Source organism: Balearica regulorum, chromosome 1 (genome assembly GCF_011004875.1).
Source record: "Balearica regulorum gibbericeps isolate bBalReg1 chromosome 1, bBalReg1.pri, whole genome shotgun sequence".
Lineage (NCBI taxonomy): Eukaryota > Metazoa > Chordata > Aves > Gruiformes > Gruidae > Balearica > Balearica regulorum.
The window spans coordinates 172,027,392-172,049,448 of NC_046184.1; the positions used below are offsets into that span (position 1 = coordinate 172,027,392).

At 40.3% G+C, this 22,057-nt stretch overlaps 1 protein-coding gene across 2 annotated transcripts in view; it reads right to left on the reverse strand.

Moving 5' to 3' along the window:
- Positions 1–22,057, reverse strand: part of SLAIN1 (SLAIN motif family member 1) — a 56,577-nt gene that overhangs the window by 8,841 nt on the left and 25,679 nt on the right. Inside the window, exons 3-5 of one of the 2 annotated variants that reach the window (XM_075741631.1) lie at positions 14,105–14,254; positions 12,005–12,154; positions 9,572–9,910 (exon numbers count right to left, since the gene is read on the reverse strand). In XM_075741631.1, the coding sequence (XP_075597746.1) occupies positions 9,572–9,910; positions 12,005–12,154; positions 14,105–14,254 (639 nt within the window). The remainder of the gene's footprint in view (positions 1–9,571; positions 9,911–12,004; positions 12,155–14,104; positions 14,255–22,057) is intronic. The other variant, XM_075741632.1, reaches the window with a different exon arrangement.

Genomic DNA, 22,057 nt, shown 5'->3' on the forward strand with positions numbered 1-22,057 from the left:
CGCAAAACCTGCTAAGTCTTGATGCTGTTCAGTTGCTTAGAGCCCTGGGTTGACATCAGGATTTTCCAGTCCGGTAGTTCTCCCTCCTACCCCACTTGTGGTGCCTGATTTGGTGGGCATTTTCAGAACAGGCCTATAGGGCCTTTCACAAAAAGAAAGCTGCAAATGCCCCAAACGTTTTGGGGCAGGTTTAACAGCTAAGGCAAGTGTCTAAGAGGTCAGAAGACATCTGTAATCCCACTCACACTAGTTGATTTGGAGAGAGAAGTTGAAACCAAGTCTGACATCTCAAGAAACTTCCCAACCACAACAGCATTAGGTAATCCAAGGTGAAGCTCTTTTGGTTTCTTCTGCTGTGGGGCCAAAGGGAGATGACTCAATTCTGTATAATCGGAAGAGACCGGTGTGGGGGCAGAAAGGCACACGCTGAATGACCTGGTCTGAATTGCCTCCTGTGACGTGACAGACTCCACTAAAGCACTACTGTGGGGAAATAACGGGTCATTCCTTAAATTGTCATTGACAACACCACTAATGCTGGCCTCTCGGCCAGGTGCAAGAGCACAAGTGCTGTGCTTTGCTGAGATGGCTACATTTCTCCCAGTACCGTGGTCAGCATGGAGGCCACCAGCTCCTGCCCCTGCTGTAGGTTCCAGCGCCTGGCAGATGTCTGCCTCCAGTTCCTACACTACAACACAAAGCAAGGCTATGCTTGTCTTCTAACAGGCAGCTATGACGGCTCTCTCCAACAGCAAGCAGGGCATTTCAAGATTGATGCTTTGGATTTACGCACAGGAACAAGACATCACACATGGCTTGCAATTGCTGTTTTGGGTCAGCCACTTAGCTCAGACAGGGCAGGTTCGGTCCACAGAAACAATGAATTGACTTAGGAGTCTCTGTTTATCGGTCCACATAAATATATAACCTATTTAGCACCATCATGAGCTCCTTTAATCCTTAAAGCTGCTAACAACTGATGAGGAATAAGAAGTGACAGTACAGTTCTATCTATACAATGTATCAGTAGTCACTAACAGTAACTTCAATAAATACGATGCCTATGTAACTCCAGTGAACTGAGTCACAGCGAGGCTACAACTCCAGCTGTTTTTTGATGACTATTCCTCATAAGAACTGGTACAAAATCCTGCAAATAGTCAAAAACATCCCTGTACTTCAAAGGTCCAGTATTTCTAATATCCTCATGTCCCAACTACTACCTGTTCTTGACACTGCATCATGCACACTAATCCTGTAATGACGAGACCCTCTTCTCTTCCATCTCAACTAAGGTTGACTTTCAGTTACCACAGACTGACATAGAAAAGCATTGCTGTCTAGGAAATAGTTTAACTATTGCCATGAATTAAATATACTACATTTTCATATTTTTGAAATCAAAGAGTAGCTATGAGGGATAAGATAAGGCAGAGTTCAGTGTAAGAAAAGGAAACGCAAGGTTTGAGTTTCCAGAAAGAGGAGTACAGCCAAATCCTAATAAAGAACCAGTTTAAGGGTAATCCTGCATCCAAGCCTTAGAGGTGGTGTGCTTCAGTGACTCATCACTGACACTATCAGGCTGAAACTGTCAGTGGTACAGCAAAGAACGTTAGCAAAGGGTTTACCACTGTGGTTCAGTCAGGTGGTAAGTATTAATATCACAGATATAACAATGATACAACAGTTATCAGGCTTCCAAAACTGTCCTGGGGATGAAAACAATGGCATCCATATAGTTACTATATGTCCCTATTTCTGAAATACTCCTGATTTTGCAAACTGGAAAGGGAACTGTCCACCTATGATGAAAGCCTTCCTGGCCCAGAGTGGCAGAAAATTCATGAATATGGGATGTCTGTAGCTACTGTTAGTTTTGGAGCCCTAGCCTACCCTTTAAAACCCTAGGTCCTGAAATCCTAGGTTAGCATTACAGCACTTGGCAAAAAAATGTTTGAGCACCAGGATGGTGGCAGGGAAGATGACACTGCACAAAAAAGCTCTTTGTCTAATACAATCCATGTATCATGCTATATAAGCAGAATTCCTTGGACTCTACATGCTCTTCCACTCAGGGACTGCAGGGGCCACCACAAGCACGATCTGTGCCTTGAATTGTCCAATGGATGCAGCTACAATAGCAGGAAAAATAGGTACAGAAATAGCTTGGATTTCCTTCATGTCATGGGTGGCCACGTCTTTTGCCTCCTGTTCATTAGTCCCTTCTCGTTCCAGCAGTCTGCTCTGCTGCTGATTCATTCAGTCCTCAGGCAGCAGATTCCTGCTGCACTGCAAATTCTCATCCATCAAGCATCTGCGTTACTTCTTTGATGGGTCCTTGTGTCTGCTGAGATAAATGGCCCTGAAAAGCAACGAAAATAGCAGGTCAGTTTTGTGTTTGGGGAAAACCCAGAAATGTTTGTCTTGATGGCATTTTGCAGCTTTCATCTTCTTGGATGATGCATCCTCTTTCATCTCTTTCTTGAAGTTTGTTCTGTCACCTGTTTCCCTCCTAAGAACAGTGGAAAGAGTCTTACAGATGCTTTGTCTGTAAATGAACGCTGGCTCTTGTGAGCTTGATATATGGAAGCAGAAAGTGGGAGTTACATGATTTTAATATTATTTCAGTCACGCTGAGATGTAACTAGATACAAATTTGCTGGAGATAGAAGAAGAAAATAAAAATATTTTTCCAAGCTGCTCATAGCAACCCTTCCCTTTCTAGAGTTCTTTGGTCTCCTAAGACTGATGAGAAAATTAACAGAGAGGAGTAGCAGCACTGAGATGTATTCTCAGGTGAGAAGTAATTTTCCCAAAATACTCCTGTTTATGATGAATGCTTAAATTTGCTACAGTTTCTGCTACCTCTTCTGCAGAAGTGGTTCAGTGGCAAGCCTAAAAAAAAAAAAAATCAAAAAAAAAAAAATCAGTTGTTTACCATTTGTTCTGTTAGGAAGATGTGGATATTAACCAGCAAGGAACTTCAAAGGACCTGCACCTTCTACAGCATCCAAAGTTACTGTGACCTACTACTAAGTCTCAACTACAATCTAGGCCAAAACAAATACAATGTTTAAGTAGGATGCAGCCATATAAAGCACCACAGATGTATCTTCACCTCTCCCAGCCTTCTTTGAGATGTAACAGCATGACCTAAAGACGTTGTATTACTGATATACGTGAAAGTATGAAGAAAATGCAAAGATACGTCAAGCAAGGGAGTTAATAAACAGTTCTTGCTTATCACCACCTTCTAAGAATAGTTCATGCATATACACACTTGTGTTTGTCACTTTGTGAGTGTTCTTTAGGTGGCATACATTGCCCTTCTTTCACATATCTGCAACAGAATGATACAACAAAAATCGCCTACTGTGTGTTTACACTTTTTCCCCCATGTAGCATCCATGCTGAATTGCCTGTTACCTACAGCACAGGAAACACTGGCAGTTGTGAAATACAGGGTCCTCTGCCCTCAAAAGACAGTGTGCGTGAAAAGACCACCCCACAGCATATTCACTGCTGGTGAGAAACAGGTCAAAAAACCAGGCAAAAGCGTCCCTTATTTTGTCAAACATTCCACAAAATTAAAGACAGCAGTTTGCCTCTTACCCAGCTGCTTCAGTTCTGATTTTTTTTTTTCCATCTTCCGCTGATGCCTTTTCTTCTTTGAAGTCATCCTGGAATTGGTGGCCCAGCTTCTTTCTGGCAGGACACCAGAACAGGCAGCACCTGCCTTCTGCCTCCTGGTCCCAGTACCGCTGTCGGCTGCCCCTGTTCCACTGACTTTTTTTTTTTTTTTTTCCTTCCTTCCCTGACCTAATACTATCACCAGTCGAAGATTAATGTCCACATAGCATGCAAAGAGACCTTGTCCTCAGAGCAAAGCTGCCCCAGAAGAGATGCGTTCTTGGTGAGCTGCCAGACTGGGAGTCCTGTAGCGGTTCTTGCTAAGTATCACCTTCTCTCTGCCAAGATATCTCACCCAGTGAGGTTCTCCTTGCAAGGACAGCTTACGCTGACTCTACAGTGAAGTGTCTTAAAACGCATGTATTCATTCATTGTGATTCTCTGCAAGCGTCATCAATGTGTTATTTGAACAAAAGGACTCACAAGCCTCGCCAAAAGTGCACGATCGTTAAGGAATGTGATACAATGAATCATCATTATTAGTGTCTCAGAGAAATCTATATCACCGTTTAAGCTATGTTAGCAGTTTCTTACATATACTGAAATCCTTCATGCAAACCCTCCAAATTCAGCTCTGCCTTATCTGTATTGTATGCACAAATAAGTTGGGGAAAAACCATAAGGAAAAAAATCTGTGCTTTTCTACTTTAAATATAATGTTCTATATTATGTAGATATTCAGAGTTTGTTCTGAAATCCTTAACAAACTTGTAGACTCAATTACAACTTCACTTTAAGGGATTAATTTTTTTTCCTCATCTTTGAAGACCCAAGTTCAGTATCTGCAATACATTTGTTATGATGATAACATACCAAATACACCAAGGTCTAGTTAAAGGTCTGTGGAATCGTCAGTTGATACAACAGGGACATCAGTGTGTAAAAATACAAACATAGATTAAGAACTCAAAACAAGTCTTTCAGTTAAGAGACAGACATCATTCTTCATAATTGTCAATACCTACATTTTACTAATGTTGAACACTTCCATTTTATTTAGAATTATTCTTTCATCTCACTCTGGCTTCACAGGCATACGTGTCCCTGCACAGATAGTTACAGCAAATCAAAGATTTTTCCGTTATCCTTCCATGACTTCTCCCCACTGATTACTATTCTCAATATAACTTCAAAGGTGACTAAATAATATTTTTTTTTTCTCCTTTTCTTTAATAAAGAGGCTGCAACAATTTCCTACAGCGAATTCTCCCTTACTGAACAAGAGCGGTCACGAGCAGGAAAACTCTCTAAATCAGTAAGAACAGACCTTTTCCCAAACACACAAATCAATGTTAGTCTCTTCTGAACTGCTACCTAAACACCAACCTACTGCCCCTGAAATGCTGCTCTTCTATACCTGCCCTGAGATTACTTGAAAAAAAACCCCACCACCACGCAAACCCAAAAACACCCCCCAAAACAAACAAACAAAACCCCCCAAGCCACCAACACATTTGCAGCTTTCCAAATGTGGTGAGGGTGTTGCAACAGCCAACGATGATTGTAACATTCTGCCTAAGAAAAGCTATTCCCCCACAGTGTATGCAGTAAAGTAACTCAAAACTAGCAGTTTCTGGAAACTAAAAGCAATGTTTTGAAGGCGAATGGTATCCATGGCCTGTTTATGAAATATCAACCAAATTAAAAGGTTAAAAATCAACATGAAAAGGTCATGGAAAACATAAAATTAACCAGATTGCATGCATTGCTACTCAGTGAAGGATGTATTTTTCATCTGTCTCTTCTTACTACATTATAATAAATTTCTTCTTTAGCTGGAATAATTTACCCAAAGTTTCTAATTTTCATGTATTATAACAGGCACTTTAAAATGCACGTGAAACAAGGGGTGCCAGGATAAAAGTTTGTGAGTGAGCTTATCTAAACATCTTGAAAGTGGGCCCGAACACAAGATCATCAATCCCATTGTCTGTATCTTGTCCATCCTGGATTTTGACTACTCTGGATGTTTTCACTATAGTTCTGTTTTTCTGGTTTCACAAAGTCAGAACTAATAAAGGGCATAAAAATTAACATCTATTAAAAAAGAATAAAGTGATCAAAGAGAAATTTAAAAATATTTTTTTAAAAGTTAGAATGAGATTACTTGTTTCTCACAGTAAAAAAAACAAAACGTGTACATTTATGGAAAAAGTGAAGCAGAAAACAGCTTGGGTTTTTTTGAAATATGGTGATATTTCTTATATGAAAATGACTAAATATAAAGTATTCTTGATTATTAATAGAGTTAGCAACATTTTAAGTTGTTAACCATGAACTCCAAATTAGAGGAAGGTGAGAGAGGTATAAATATAAATCTTTCCGTTGCCAACATATTAAAAGCTTTGTTAAATTATAAAACACACACTGACTAGATGGACTCACTTTAGCTAATTGCAACAGATACTTAAAAGCTATTCATCTCCTGCGTCTCTCAGATCTTTAAAGGATCTTTTTCTGATCCACTAACCGATTACAAAATCCCTGAAAACAAGAATGCCTTAAAAAATTCATAGATAGATTTTTTCTGATGTAACTCATTGCAGACAATTCAGCTGATTTAGGGAGAGCGTGTAATTAAATAAGGGGGAAAAAAAAAAAGCAGATTTCATGCAAAGCTCTTCTACTAGTGTATTCTTGCCAGAACAGGAAAGAAAACTAATTTGAAAGCAAAGATAACATACACACACTACGTTTAAGAGGTAACAACAGGTATGCCTACAGCCTATGCTACAAGTGGCCCCAAATACACCTTAAACACATCTTAACATATTTCATATCTTAACATATATACATTTGTACACATCTGCCACTCTATGCTAGCATTTACCAGGAGCCTGTCAGTACAGCAAGCTGTTGGGGACTGGCAGTAAACAGGACTGGGACCATTCACACAGACAAGGTACTGGTGGGATAAGGTGAGAGAAAGAACCTGGGTCTGACAGTGAGGGCTAGATAGTGTGGTATTTAAAACAGATATATGGTATTGTATTTTAAAACAGATGTACAGCAATTTAAAACAGGGCAGAGTGTCAAAATTACACCAAGGGGCAGCACTTTGCAAAAACGCATTGGCAAGAACAATGTGTGGGTTCAAAATTACAGCCTCAAAACACATCTGGAAAACATATCTGAGAGTATTCTCACCCCAAGCACAGGCAGAAGATTACCAGGGCACCAGGAACACCAGACAATCTCTCTGGTGCCTAAAATGCAATCCCGTGGATGAAGAACCATCAAACCATTTGCTATAGTGAGAGACTGGACACCTAGTGCACAAGTCAGTGCCTACGTACAGGTATTTCATGCCACGTGAGAGGCCTGGGGTTGTCTACGGCATCTAAACAGCACTGACACACGGCGATAGTGAAGCCAAGCAGGGTCCATCGGAGTACCCCACACAGCACTCAGCGCCTGTATGCGGGCTGTTGAATTGGACCCTTCATTCACACGTGGGCACCGACATCTCAGCATCTAAATGTAGGCGCTCCTCATCAGGCAACCAGTATTATACTCTTAAAAGAATTATTAAAGTTTTTTCCTAGTTTATCGCACCTTCAACATATTTGTTGAAGGTATAGCACAGGTAAAGCTAGAATAAGTACCTCAACTAGCACACCACAACAAACAAACTTCACTAAAAGCGGGTAGGACAGCATCCCTCGTACTATTTGTTCCTAAAGGCAAAAAATTGTACTTGAGCTAAACACATAGACTAGTTTTGGGGAGACATTGTGTCAAAGATAAACACTGTTTTTTCACCCCAGACTGAGTGCCAAAATTCAGTGTTTACTTGCCACTTACTCTTCTTTTATGGAGAGCTCTGTGAATGATCACACGAACCAGTGGCCAGGCTGCTGACTGCACATACAGGATCACAAGTGATCTCTTTGGAGGAAGGGAGCTTTGGGAAGACTGTTGGAGCAACTCAAAGCAGCACAGCATGGGGCATGTGTGATTTTGATTAATTATGGATGATGATTTCCACATATATTGAAAGCTGTAACTGAACAGTTTAGCCCCATTATCATACCCCTCTTCCTCATTTGCCTTGGATAACTGCAACAGTGCAGAAACACACTGTCCATCATATTGGGCTTCAGACAAATTCTTATTCTGCAGTCTACCTCAATCTCGACGCGTAGAAGTTCCTGAAAGACAATGAAATTGTTGCCAAGATGATGAGAAGTGCCGATGAGAAGATGTTGTCGTAACACTACTCAGACATACTCAATTCAGCGAACACTTGACTCCTTGTCTGCCATCAGAACACAGCCAAAGTAAAACATTTCTCACCATCAGTATTTTCCACTTATGTGGATGAGTGCTGCATGAGTCACAGTCTGAAGGTGCAGAAGCTAAAGAGATAATTCCCCTGTAAAAATAGTGCTACTGACTATTATAGGACTGCCTGCCATCCCAGCAAACAGGTAACTGAAGTTGTGTGTGTCCACGTTCTGAGTGACACCAAAAAGATTATCCGACACTAAGTTCTTGAGAAAAAAAGCAACCAGGTGGTAAAATCGGTGGCCTTTCATGTTTATACACTTTCTAGTTAATAATCTCGGAGCCTAGTATTTTTAGTGCCCTGTAAGTACTGAGGTTTCCAGCTGGGAATCCAATGCTTAAGTTCCACTGACACAGAACACAAAAAAATAATTGAAAAAGCATTTGAGGACCATAAAAAAAAAAAAAAAAACATCAAGCACCACATCCCGCCCTTATTCCTGAATCAAAACTGCCCCCTAACCTTCCTTTCTATCTCCCCAATATTTCCGCAAGCCCAGCAATGCTGTCCCATTCTTGTACCTCACTGGCAAGAAAAATAACATTGAAATTAATACGGCACATACACCGTACCAACAAACACCCATGTCGCGGTACCGTCTGTGAACTTCAGCCGTCTTTACATACTGCCACTTGTCGATTACACTTCCACGCCATGTCTTTCTTTGAATGCGAGTGCTTTTGGCACCAACCTGTCATGTCTTATTTGTCAGGAAAGCCACATGCATACCTGTAGCACTCTATAAATAACAACTGTTTTGAACACCACATTTATTTTCTTGCCCAAGGGTGAACTGTAACCTGTAACGTTACAAACAAGATCCTGACTGAAAACTGTTTTGAATTAGCTTGGGGAAAAAAATGAAGGAATAGGAAAGTAAGATGCAGCAGGAAGAGGAAAATTGTGATCATAATAAGGAATGAAAGGAGAGGTAACAGCAACAACAGAGGGAAACTTGAGCAAGCACCAAGAGACAGATCTTCCAGGGACTCTGGAATATCTCTCAAACACAGTGCAAAAAGCAGCAATGTTCAGAATAGTTTGGGAGTGACGTTATCTCCCACTGCTTTAACAGTCTGCCCCGCTCTACCAGACCTGGAACAGGAGCAGAGTGGTGACCCCTGCCATAAGCACTCCTTGCAGATTCACAGCATAGCTGCATTAACAGCAAAGTCAGGAATAAGAAAGGGAAGGAAAATCTGAAAACCCTATTTTGTATCTTACTGTATCCATGATGGACATGCACAGGCCAAGCTCGAAAGCCTGAACAGTTCTTCTAACCAACTATTAGCCTGCTAAAAGGTGCTACTCTTTCTTTTTTCTTCTTTCTTCACTTGTGGTCATCCTTGCAGCACTTGCAAACAGACTAAAGCAACAATTTTCATGACCAGGTAGCATGACATTTTGTAGCAAGTTACTTAACAATAACATACCTCGATCATTTGCACAGGCTTAAATTGCTTGTCACAATTCATGGACTGATCTAGCTGTCGTACACTAAACACACTTCACTCCGTCAACACAACTTGATCTTTAAAATGGCACTGGCGCTTTGCGCAGAGAAAAGACATCTCGGAAAAGTGTGTAACCCACCTCCATTAATCCTATTTGGTTGCTGCTCTGGAGTTTGGGCTTGAGGAGAGTAGTAGGGCTGCTGATAAGTGCTGGAAGGGAAGTGCGGGGAGGTAGGGCTCCTCCTGCAGTCCCGGATACTGGAGAAAGTCTGTGAGTGAGGAATCCCTCTCTGGAAGGGGGAGCAGCGAGTCAGCCGCGGCTGCGGAGGCGGGAGGTGGTCAAATTCTTCCTCGTCCTCAAGACTATAACGATCGTATTCCTGGTCACCGCACGTCCCTTTCTTTCCCGCATGCAGAGAGATGCTCGAACTGTGCCTTGACACAGATGCTGAAGTCGAAGCATAATCTTGCCTAAGGCCTGTAAATTCCAAGAAGAGGATGATTTGGCTTCTGATGAGTGATTAACTCTTAACATGCACTTCAATCTTGAAAAGTAAGCATGTAAGCAAACATAACTTTACAGCAAGAACTGGATTTACAATGTCACTAGGCTGAAGGTAGGATTCATTGGATCTAACTTTTGGTGTCTACCTTTCAGGCATCTAAGCCTGAATTATTTCCCTCGAGATCTCTTTTTAATAAAAAATTAAAAAAAAGAATACAGGCATCTCCAAAACGCAGTACCTGTGAGATGTCTTAGATGCCTCTCAACATAAGATGAATTGCCTTCAGGAGGCACCTGTTTCTCTGCCAATAGAAAGATGGCATGAGTATTAAGTTTTTAACTTTTAAACACTCTTAATTAGAGGAATTAACACTCACTCTTAGTTTTCCAAGTTATTGCTATTAAACCTCTATGTACATGCAATGAAAATGCTGGCAATGACATTTCCTAAACTTATAACCCATGTAAATATTCTGGCTCTCCAACCTCCCTGAACCAGAATTAGTTCCTGCTAGCAGCAGGTCTCATGGACAAGGCTTAGTGGTAACACTGCTGTTTTTTTGACAGGTACGCATCCTACCACCTACCACGTGGTAACATCCACGTCCCTTGTACATCCCCCCTTTACAGCTGCACAGTAGCAAAGGACAAAGGGGATGTGCATCGCATTGCCCGGGGACAAGTAACTCCCAACAGCTACAGATAACAACTTTCCTAGATTTACAAAAATCCCTCAGCTTTGACAGATGTCTTTGCTTCATAATGAAAACTTCTTAATATGCTTTTCCCCCCCCGACTCGAGTGGGAGTTTCTATTTGTGGCGAAGGGAGTATGCCAACACGCACGTATAATACTACCACTTTCCCCAGGATTAAGTGGACAAAAAACATCATGTGCTCAAACATTCTGTACCAGCTACTACTACAAGGATGAGATCTAATCTATGTCAGGTGTAATGATTGTAAGAAAAACAGTGTTTTTCCTTAAAGAGCTAAGTACGTGAAGCCTTTTATAAACCTCATTCTGAAGATGGGCACAGCTGTCATTAAAGCAATGTAACCCTTTGTATCTGATAGTCATAAATTCTTTTTTAATTATTATAACTTTCACATAATATCAGAAATTTTCCAAGCTGTGACCACACATTTGCCAGCTGAGAATTCAGTTATCTTGGAAAGTCTCACACTTGCTAATTTTTACGCTGAACATAACGAGTGCTACCAGATGCTCAGCAAATTTGACTGCTGAGAAGTGATCACGTCGACCTGCTTGGTCTGGTTGCTGCAGCCAGACCACAGCTTTAATTTCTTCTTCACATTTTTTCTGTCTTTCATTTAGTCCCTTAATACTTTGCATTTTCCTTCAGTCATTATCTCTGAATTTCTCTTGTTTTTCATCTCATCATTTCCTCCTTGTTGTCTCACTTGGCACTAACAGGAAGTGAGAAAGATACAGCACTTACTGTCTGAGTGACTTCTAAGTCAAATGGCCTTTATTTATGAATAAAGACATTTTCCAAAAATTACTATCAAGCCAAACTATAATCTATGTCAAACGAGCTTCTGGACTCAGCTTTGTGCATAATCACTAGTCTCAAACCAAAATGTTAAATTTAAATACCCCAATTTAAAGGGAAATTAATTTCAAAATTAATCTGACAATTAAGAAAATCAAAGTAGAGGCAACGAAATTCATGAGAGCTGCTTATTTTTAGCTTTCTGATGAAATGTAAGCATGAAAAAAATGCTTTAGCATCTTCCCTCCCCAGAAATAAAATAATTTTAATTCATTTGGGGAGACAGTATAAACCTTCTAAACCTAAATGTACTCAACAGGTATGGAGCTACCAGTTAGGATTCAGAAAAAGTTTTGAAAGATCCAGTACCATTAACCTGAATCCAACAATGTGCACACCTTCTCTTTGCAGGTGAAGAGTTTTTCCACTTGCCACCCAAGAGGTGACTTCATTTAAGAAAGATCCACTTGACTGACACCAGACTGGAGCAGTTTTGGCTGTTATGGGAAATCTTCCTCAGACTATTTTGAAAAATGAAAAAAGCCACCTACTCTCCTCCTGTAGACGAGCCATGATCTGAACATCGGTGAGGTCCTGCAGCTTGTATCCCATGGAGATGGAATCATCCTCCAGCTCCGAGGTGCTCAGTTCACTGTCTATTGATGACTGTGGGCTCAAAGGTGAACTCCTAGAAATGTAACCTATGTGAAAAAACATAACCTTTAGTCTGTGAATACGTCTGGCTATCTTTCATTCACAACTATCTTCCCCTTATGTTACAGTAGCTTAAAATGCGTTCCGTACAACTGAGAATTTTTCAGATGTGTAGTGCAATCCACTAACAATTAGCAAAGGGGTTTGAGACTCATGAGAAGTAAGTGTAGTAACAGATCATGAATTCCTCTGCTTGTTCCCAAAATAGCATCACATAGCCCAGACAATGAATAATTTACCCAGTACAGTTCTGATACAGCTCAGATTAGTTAGTGTAGTCTAAACGCATCTGCATTTGAATCCTTCTTATGGGACTGTGGTTCTCACTATTCTGCCCTGAAAAATCAAGTGTTTATGTGTCACCAACTTCTGCTCAGTACTCAGATTCCACATCAGAGCCATTTATCTAAATTTCACTGTTTTTTAAAATTATTTATAGTAATTAGATAAATCAATAGTAATCTATAGTATTACTATAGATAAATCAATGATTATAACAATGATTATAACAAATTAAGACTGAACATTATGCAATAACAGAGAAAGCATTGCCTCCTTCACTGAGCTACCTTTTGGAGAGGGTCCTGGATTCTTTTTCCCTCCATGATAGTACAATATAAACTAAATTGCAATTAGTTGTACGAGCTAGTTGCTGCCCAACTTTAAAGAAAAATTCTTCAAATAAAACCATAAATCACTTTGTAATATCTTCTGGACCGCCAGAGGCCCACAGCCTGTGGGGCGAGAACCGCTGTGACGATGGCTCATCCATCGGTTGTGCTTGTACCACAGATGTGTTTGCATCCTCTAGCGCTGCTCAAAGCAGCCACCTAACATTCATCCTAAATTCAGCTGTTCTCTAACAATACTTCCAACAGAAAAGGACACGCAAGGGATTACTTAGCTTTGGAAGGACTGTAAGGAGTAAACGTTTGCTATTTTCAATTTGCAAGTTACAATCGTCCTTGAGGTTTTGCAGAGGTGGTAACAGCTGTGCCCTTTTGCAGCAGCAGTGGGAAACTACACAAGATACCTGAGGGTATCTCAAACAGCATGAGATGCCTTCGATTAGGGACTAAACTACACCCCATCGAATAGGGGAGTTTAGACATCTCACACAGACACCTACACCAGGCGTTCGGTCTGGAGCTGTATCTATCTCACCCACAGCACCCATATCTCTAACAGGGCCTTCTGCACCGATTTCATGTGTTGCAAATAAAATTGCACACAGATCAGTGTGACACTAATGCTAACTTCCTTAGACCACACCTGGTCGTGCCAGCAATAAAATGTTAATGTCTCTTCCCCAGAAGATTGTTTTCTCCACTGCCACTGCACCTTGAGAGAAATCACAGATATAAATTAACTCCTGATACCTGTAGCGAAGAAGGAAAAATGCAACTCTTCGCAATTTACAACCCATAGAAAGTTTGTATTTTTCCTGAAGCTCCTGTGTCCTCTGAAAATCACTGACATAAAATAATATTTGGATGGTACCAACAATGCCAGCTTGAAAACAGCCATAATTCTGCTGGCTCTTTTTCTAATAGGTAAGTTCTCCCTGCAACGTCATTACACAGCTGCACAAATGTTTCTGTGGACATAAGGAAGGGGCATGGTGGGGTAGAAATGAGCAGTAAAGGGCAGGCAAAGCTGGGGACTGATCAAGCTGACACAGTCAGGTAAACCATTACTGAGAAATAGGATCTGTTTACTAGCACCACTTTCCTATAACATGCTGCGTAACATAGAAGATAACCTACACTGTTAGTTAATTGCTAAATTTTAGGTAATTAAAAAAAATAAATAATCTCCCTCTGTGATGAGTCTATATACAATCATCTGAACAGTGTATTATTGTTAAATGCTAGCAAGATGAGATTAAATTAAGCAACTTTGTAAGCACTGTAAATCAATAAAAAGATAAGCATTACCTGTCCGTTCAGGTGTTAGTATTGCTTTACTGGAGGTTTTAGAGAAGCTGGGACTATTAAAGCCATTGGTATACGGGGTGAGTCTCGCAACAGGACTATAGGGAAAAGCCAAGGAGACAGGTGTAGAGAAGAGGTTCCGCCATCGGCTAGCTGTTACAGATGCGAGGGAGGAGGGGGGGAAAAAAAAGATTTACAGTTATAAATAGAATAGTGCTGTTAGAGAGAAAAAATAATCTCATCTTAATCTGTTCATTATACATTTTTGTACTTTTGGCAAAAGGAAAATAACAGTCGAAGTTCAGCAGCAAAACAGAGGATCAGCACAGCCTTCTACATCTAAAAGCGTGCTCCAAAGAGTTTTCTAGCAAATGTGTGTTGTTTCCCATTTTCTATGTATACACCATTTTGGTACATATTTATTACACATATCACTGCGTGCCAACACACAAAGTAACAGAGGGAGTAAAAACCACTACAGTGAATAGTGAAACACAGAAGAAATTTGTAGTGCTCTTCAAGGAATTGTTCACAGCAATCAATCATCACACAATTGAATTAGCAGCTAAATTATTGGTTATGAGAGTTCAGAGACACAACACTAAAAGACGCTTAACCGTCAAGTGCTAAAAACAACTGTAATCCCATAGCAAGCTTTTAGGCTATTTTCCCTTCTCTTTTTACAGCATCAAATTCCTGATTACATAAGCATGACATTTTTTTCATTGTTTTTTGAGGATCAACCAAATAATAGGATAGGGCACCTCTTTTTCCACATGTTGCTTACAACAAGCTTGCAAGGCATCTAGTCTGCTCAATAACATCACAGAGAACTCAGAGCAGGCAAAAAAGCTAAAGGCTTATTTAATTTACATTTTCTTAGCTCATCCAGTAAAATATGAATTCAACTGTCCTTTGATTTGCCTATTTTTCAAAATACATTCAAAAGGTAAAATAAACAATACACACGTGCTCTTCAGAAAATAAATAAAGTTGTTTTAAGTAGAAGGAAAAGGCAAAATTTTTCAAAAAATTATTTCAGAGAACCCATTCAGATACAAGCAAAGTTTGTACAGATGAAAAACAAATGCTACTATGGCCATGCTTATTTGTGATAGGATCTGTTATGTCCTGACAGATGTTCTGTGCAGTTATACAAGGGAGGGAGCTAGGAACATACTTCTACCTAGCTTAGAAATCAATAGCATAACCTTCATGCTTAGCAGGTGTACTTTGCTGCATCAGATGCTGCAAACTGCTTTTCAAAACTAAAAAGGACCAAACGCCTCCTAAAGCTATTCTCCATCACACGGCTGGTTAACACCACAAATTTGCCGTGTTATTTGGACCTGTTGATCCAGTCATTTTAAACACAGATATTCAAATACTATCAAAGCCCTCTCTATTTTAAAACCTCACTGTCCACAAAATGATTTAGCAGGACAGATGAACTTTATTCTTCCTTCTTGTTAACATGAACAGGGAGCGGCCGCGGGAAGGGGAGGGAAGGGTACCTCCTTGGCAGGCTGCCACTCTCATCCTTGCAACCTTTTGAAGCAATTGCTTTGCCATCAGTCCAAAAGATGCTATTTCTTCCCCTATTCTTTTTGCTTTGTCCCACTTAAAAGTACTCCTCGGTTTGTGAGTAATGACCAGCCTTTACTACTCTTCCCTACTACTTGCGCTACTAAGGCTGGAGGAAAGGCAACCGCTCGGTTCCAGCACGGGCACAAAGCGGTCTGCTGGGGAAGGAGAGTAGCTGCAAGGCTCAGTCTCCGTGGGAGGGAGCTAAACTACAAAGCAGTAAGACATAAAAATGCAAATTGTGATCTTTGCTGTCCCCTCATCACAGAATTATTGCAATTCCTTCATTTTTCATGATTCTAGCTCCTCCAAGCTTAAAGAAATCTAAAGGTCTGAGATCTTAACTAGGAGCAGCATCAGCCGTACTTCCAGGAAATTACTCAATGCCAAACAACACAACACTGACTTCCAGGCAGGGCTATTTGTCCTTAATGTTCACTAATGTGATCAGTTCAAAAGTCAAGTATGCAAGTATTCCAGGACAAAAAGGAGAGCAAACGCAGATGGACACAACTCTACAAACTAGTAAGTAACACAGATCGCTGGGTATGAGATTAAGTCCCAAGGAGTTAATAACTGCAAAATGATTCGAGGCATTCAATGAAAGAAACGCACGTGACAGAGTAGATCTCCACATCATATCCACTGCTAATGTTTGTCACCTCCACTAGAAACCATCAGTAAGGAGCAAGGGATGACAGTTCCTTGTGATTTTATTTTTCTGCCGAACACAAGATCCTGTTTTGTAGCAGCCTGATCATTTGCCAGGCCAATTAGCTGCCAGCGTGTTCTCACCCCCAGATGTGGTCAACCGTACAGCACAAATAAACATCATTCATTACTCTCTACAATAACTGCTGTGAGCTGTCCCGCTAAGCACAAAGCAACAGTTATCGCGACTACGAAAGCAAGAACCCACACCAAGAATATAATTAGTATTTACGGCAAACCAGATTCCAAACTCCTCTTTCAAATAGTATGTGTTCTCAAGGAAAGATGGACAAAGAAGCCAAGAAATTCTATCTACACTCATCTCTCTATACACTAAAATTCTTATATATACACCAATCTAAAATATCCCCGTTTCTAGAATTTTTGCCAGCGTGCTGAAAATAAAACTTCATAATGTTTAAACATCAGCAAAGGATTGACACTTTTTAGGCATACGATTAACTCCATTGTTCAGGATCAAATACACGAAAATGTTTTAATTAGGTTTCAAATGGGAATATCAAAGTACATATTGAGTACTTCTGCAGCATCAGCAAAGACAGCAAAATTAGAGTTACTGAAGCCTTGTGCTAATGCCAAAACCATAAAAAGGTATGCAAGGAAGTGCTACAGACATCATCTAAATATGTAAATTAATGTAAAATTTGTAAAATCCCAAAATTGTGCAATGAATAGTCATTTTAGGATAATTATTTTGCTCCAAACTGATTGTGAGACTGCCCTGGTTAGCACAGTAATACACCACTACGGTATGCATGGATTTGCTCTTCATTACCGGTTCCCAGTAGGCTGTTTCCAGAGAATGAGACAATATTGTTAAGATCTTTATTTTAATTGTAAAAGCCCAGCTGTTAAGCTCTGAATTTTACAATATTTGTATTTTTTTTCTTAAAGCCCCAAATCTGGTTGCCCATAGATGAAATAAGAAACTCAGGTATCTTTAAAAAAACAAAGGAAGTTTCTAACCCTTGCAGTTGAATAGAAACATGAATAATCCTGCTCTGAGTACCTTATGCTGAAGATGCACTGACAGAAGAAAAAATACCAACCATAGCAAGGAAAGTAGGGGCATCTAAAGAACCATCAAGAGAAATGAACTCAAAAAATCCATTTGATTTACTGACAACAGTTAAATGCGTTAACAATTTGACTTCTTGAAGCATGAAATCCTTGGCCTTTCACATCAACAAAGGAACTAATATTCTTTAATACAATAAGCATAAATTGTCACAGTCATCAAATTGTACAGTTAGATTGGAAGTGCCCGACTTTTCGGGTATGATTTCCTTAGTTTTGATCAATTCTTAGTAACTAGACTGCTGATAATGCACTGCGTTACACAATGCATACTGTAACATATTAAAAAACGACTTGTCAAAATGACTACATAAACAAAACCTTTCCTTTAAAAAACAAAATCAGCAACAAGTGAGCCTGTTCATAACTTTAAAATACTTACTAGCACAACCAAAGGTTTAAAAACTAATCAAGACCTTATTCTTGTAACTTCCCTGGAGATATCAAAATGCTAAAATAGAGTAGTAACTCACATAGAAAAATATGAGCTGTTAAAGAAAAATTCTACCAGACGTGAGTTTCCCTAGGTTTGCTTTATTGCAGCGCTGGATGCACCTTTGGTGGAGCTATTTCCCCCGTGCATCCAGCACTGCAATAAAGCAAACCTAGGGTAACTCACATCTGGTAGAATTTTTCTTTAACATGAGCAACTACATAAACACAAATATTCACCACACTGACTCCTGTGAATAATCAGCATTTGTTAAGAACTGATGGAAAATTTCATATGAAAACCTAAGCAAGTAAACACCTACAGAATTGCACGGCTTTAAAGGAACAGAGCACCCTGCAAAACCAGAGCATGCTGTACCATGTCTAAAGCAAGTCCCTCACTAAAAGCAATTTCTCATTTAAGCTGCATAAGGCACACAATTTCTAAACATATACAGTAGCATGTTTTTGAAAGTGAAGACAAAATTTGCCATTCAAATCAATGAGAACGTTCATAAGCTGGGACACGAGGTATAAACAGCATCAATTCTCATCATGTTGTTTTAATTTTGTGGGGTTACACCAATGTAAACAGACAGATCATGTACAGGTCCTGTACTTGATGAATCAGCTATACCTAGGACATTATATTAACTAAGAATATCATGTTTTCCAAGAAACCAAAAGAAATGCATGCACATTTTAAACACCTTCAATTTTCATAAGTCTATTATGAAACTCAGTGCACTCAGTTTGACAGAATGGTAACTTACTTGCACTCTAAGGGACACATAAAAAAATATTTCTTTGCTATAAAGACAGAAAACAATAAAGTCATAAGTAATTGTGTTGCACAACTGACTAACCGCACTAAATTATATCTGAGGTGCTATCTAGCTTGTTTATTCACTTAATTAGCTTAAGTTTTATATAGGCCCTCAGGCCAGAGTCAAAAATACTTTTTCAGCTCAAGCTAAAAAGAAATTAAATCACACATATGCAGATATTTGAATACGGGTGCTAATTACACAGCCTGAACAAAACCACTCTTTTGAGCCAGCAGCTGGAGGAGTATTTACAGTACTGTCAACCCAGTAACTGTACGTTTTGAACAGACAGCACTTTCCTGCCGACATACTTCCCTCGGAGCAGGAAACCCAAACCACTTCCCTGGTGTGTTTCTGCATGTACACAGTTGCACAGCAGCCACGCTTAAAAGCAAAATATCTCTCTCAGGAGTAAAATGCACAGTCCTGCATATGAAACAGAAGTATTCTGTTAATCACTGGAGAAATTCAAGAGTGCTAGAAGGGAATTCAAACCCCTCTCCTTACTGTAGATAAGAACATCTAAACCACCTAAGAGGTATCACCTCAGTGAGGCGTATCTAATATTTCCCTCCCAAAGACAGGTATTTAACCTTTGCTTTTGGTCCCTGTAAAACCAGACTCTGAAAACTCCTGCCACAGTTAGACCTACCTCTGTGAACAGACAAGTGGCTAACATGTCAAAAAAGACAGCCATAGGAAGAGAAGAGGAAGGTAGTCCCACTACTCGCTCAACAGTGTCGTCGTTGGGACACTTGGTCAAGAAGCAGGAAATGTGGGCTCCTACTACTCAACAGCCTGAAGAGATTTACTCGAGTCCCTGGAAAACCCAGAGCTGCTGTAAGAACTTGAAGCAGTCTGAGGTAGAAGGGAGGTGCTAGATACTCAACTGCAACCAACACTGTGGTGCCACCAACACAGGAACAGATCTTCAGGTAGCTAAGTTTTCAAAGCAAAGCTTAAGTAGATACTGCCTTTCAAGTACTTCAGTAGCTCCAAACACACGGACCTTAGAAGTATGTACAATCCGTAGGTCTGCTTCACAGGGTGAGGCATTCAGCTCCTGTGCTCAAAAGAGAAGGACTGTAACATCATCCAGGGTTTACTTGAACCCAGTGCTCCAAAGCTGCCTTTTGCAACTACAAGTTCTAAAAACTTACTTTTTTGAAAAATTTGCATTTTTATTAGTTACAAGATTACAAGCTCAGTGCCCAAGACAGCAATGTTTTCAGCTCTAGTAACTGTGAGGAGGAGTGTTGAGTTGTACTTGTAAAACTGGAAGTTAGTCTGGGGCATGTACACATTCCCATCTTGCTGAATGCTATTGTTCAGTGAACATCTGGACTTTTCAAGCTGCTCTTTCCTCATTCCAGTCTCCCACAGCCATCAGCCGTGGTCATCTCAACAGCTTGTTCCAGCATGTATGGTTTTCTAACCACGGCTGTAGCTCCCTCAGCCATCCAGCTAGTGATAAAAACTTTGCCATCAGCACAGAGCTACACTTCATATGTTTATGGACATTTTCAGTCACATTGAATCTGTTATTGCCTGAAACTATTTCCTTGCACTGCCACATCCAGCTCACAAAATGCTCTTGGGACTTGTTTGCTGTTTCTGTCCCTTGATATCTTGGTCAGGAGAGGCAAAGCATCCCCTCTTCCCCAGCTGCAATGAAAACAGAAGGAAACCCCGTAAATGTAGACTGCACAAGGGGACTCAAAGCTGCAAAGATGATTAGGGCTACAAAGATGAGGGGACTGGAGCATATCTCATATGAGGAAAGGCTGAGAGACCTGGGTCTGTTTAGCCTGGAGAAGAGAAGACTGAGAGGGGATCTCATCAACACTGATAAATATCTCAAGGGCGTATGTCTAGAGGAGGGGGCCAGACTCTTCTCTGTGGTGCCCACTGACAGGTCAAGGGGCAATGGGCACAAAATGGAACACAGGTAGTTCCACCTGAATATGAGGAAAAAAATTCTTCACTCTGAGGGTGACTGAGCACTGGCACAGGCTGCCCAGAGAGGTTGTGGAGTCTCCTTCTCTGGAGATATTCAAAACCCACCTGGTGCAATCCTGTGCAACTTGCTCTAGGTGATCCTGCTGTAGCACGGGGTTTGGACTAGCCGATCTCTAGAGGTCCCTTCCAACCCCTACTGCTCTGTAAATCTGTGACTCCTTTCAAGAGTCAGTAAACAGGGGTCTCCAAAATACAATTTAGTGTACATCTTTACCCTGGAACTTCCACAATTAGACTACAACAACTGAACAAACATATGCCAACGTTTTTCCTTGGTTTTCTACACTCTTAACATAGGTCAGCTAGTGAGCAACTACATAGCAATGAAATGTCTTCATTTGATTGTCTTCTGCAAGAGTGTAATTTCTCTACAAAATTCTAAGTTTTCACAATGATTTTAACAGTCAATATACAGGATTGCCATGTACCAGTAAAAAGTGAGATTAAATACTGTCTTGTGCTACTTTAAAATAACAAAAAGCAATCAAGTTCTGCTTCAAATGTCTAATGCAAACAATAGCCATTATAGTTTGGACACAGAGTGATAGATTAGGAGGAGCTGACAAAATTAATAAAGATTGCCCACTACCCTGCACGCCTAGGAAAACTGCAAAATAATGTTAGTTTTAAGAGTGTGTGAGAACTAGGAATACCTGAAAAAGTTTGTTTCCTAATTATTAGAATCATAGAATGGTTTGGGTTGGAAGGGACCTCAAAGATCATCTAGTTCCAACCCCCCTGCCATGGGCAGGGACACCCTCCACCAGACCATGTTGCCCAAAGCCCCATCCAACCTGGCCTTGAACACTGCCAGGGAGGGAGCATCCACAGCTTCTCTGGGCAACCTGTTCCAGTGCCTCACCACCCTCACAGAGAAGAATTTCTTCCTTATATCTAATCTAAAGCTACCCTCTTTCAGTTTAAAGCCAGTCACATAAAGCAAGTCCTTTTTGAAAAGTGATATAAAAGGATCTATTACTGCAGAATGAGAAAGTTCAGTTGGCATGTATTGGTATATAACTGCTTAAATACATAGAACTGCAACAACCCGTATATCTCAACTTAAAAGCTGCCCCAGCAAAAAAGCATAGACCTCTTTTAAAGGTACAATCAGAAAGCCTATCTAAATTGCAGTAGTTTCTAGGACTTTCAGCTAGCACAGCAAAGCAATGCAATCCGCAGTGGTGTTTGGCATACTGCAATTGGTGACAAAAATGTAAATCTAAGTAAGATTCCGGAATGATGCACTTTGACGTATTCCACTTGTGCCAATGATTACCTATCA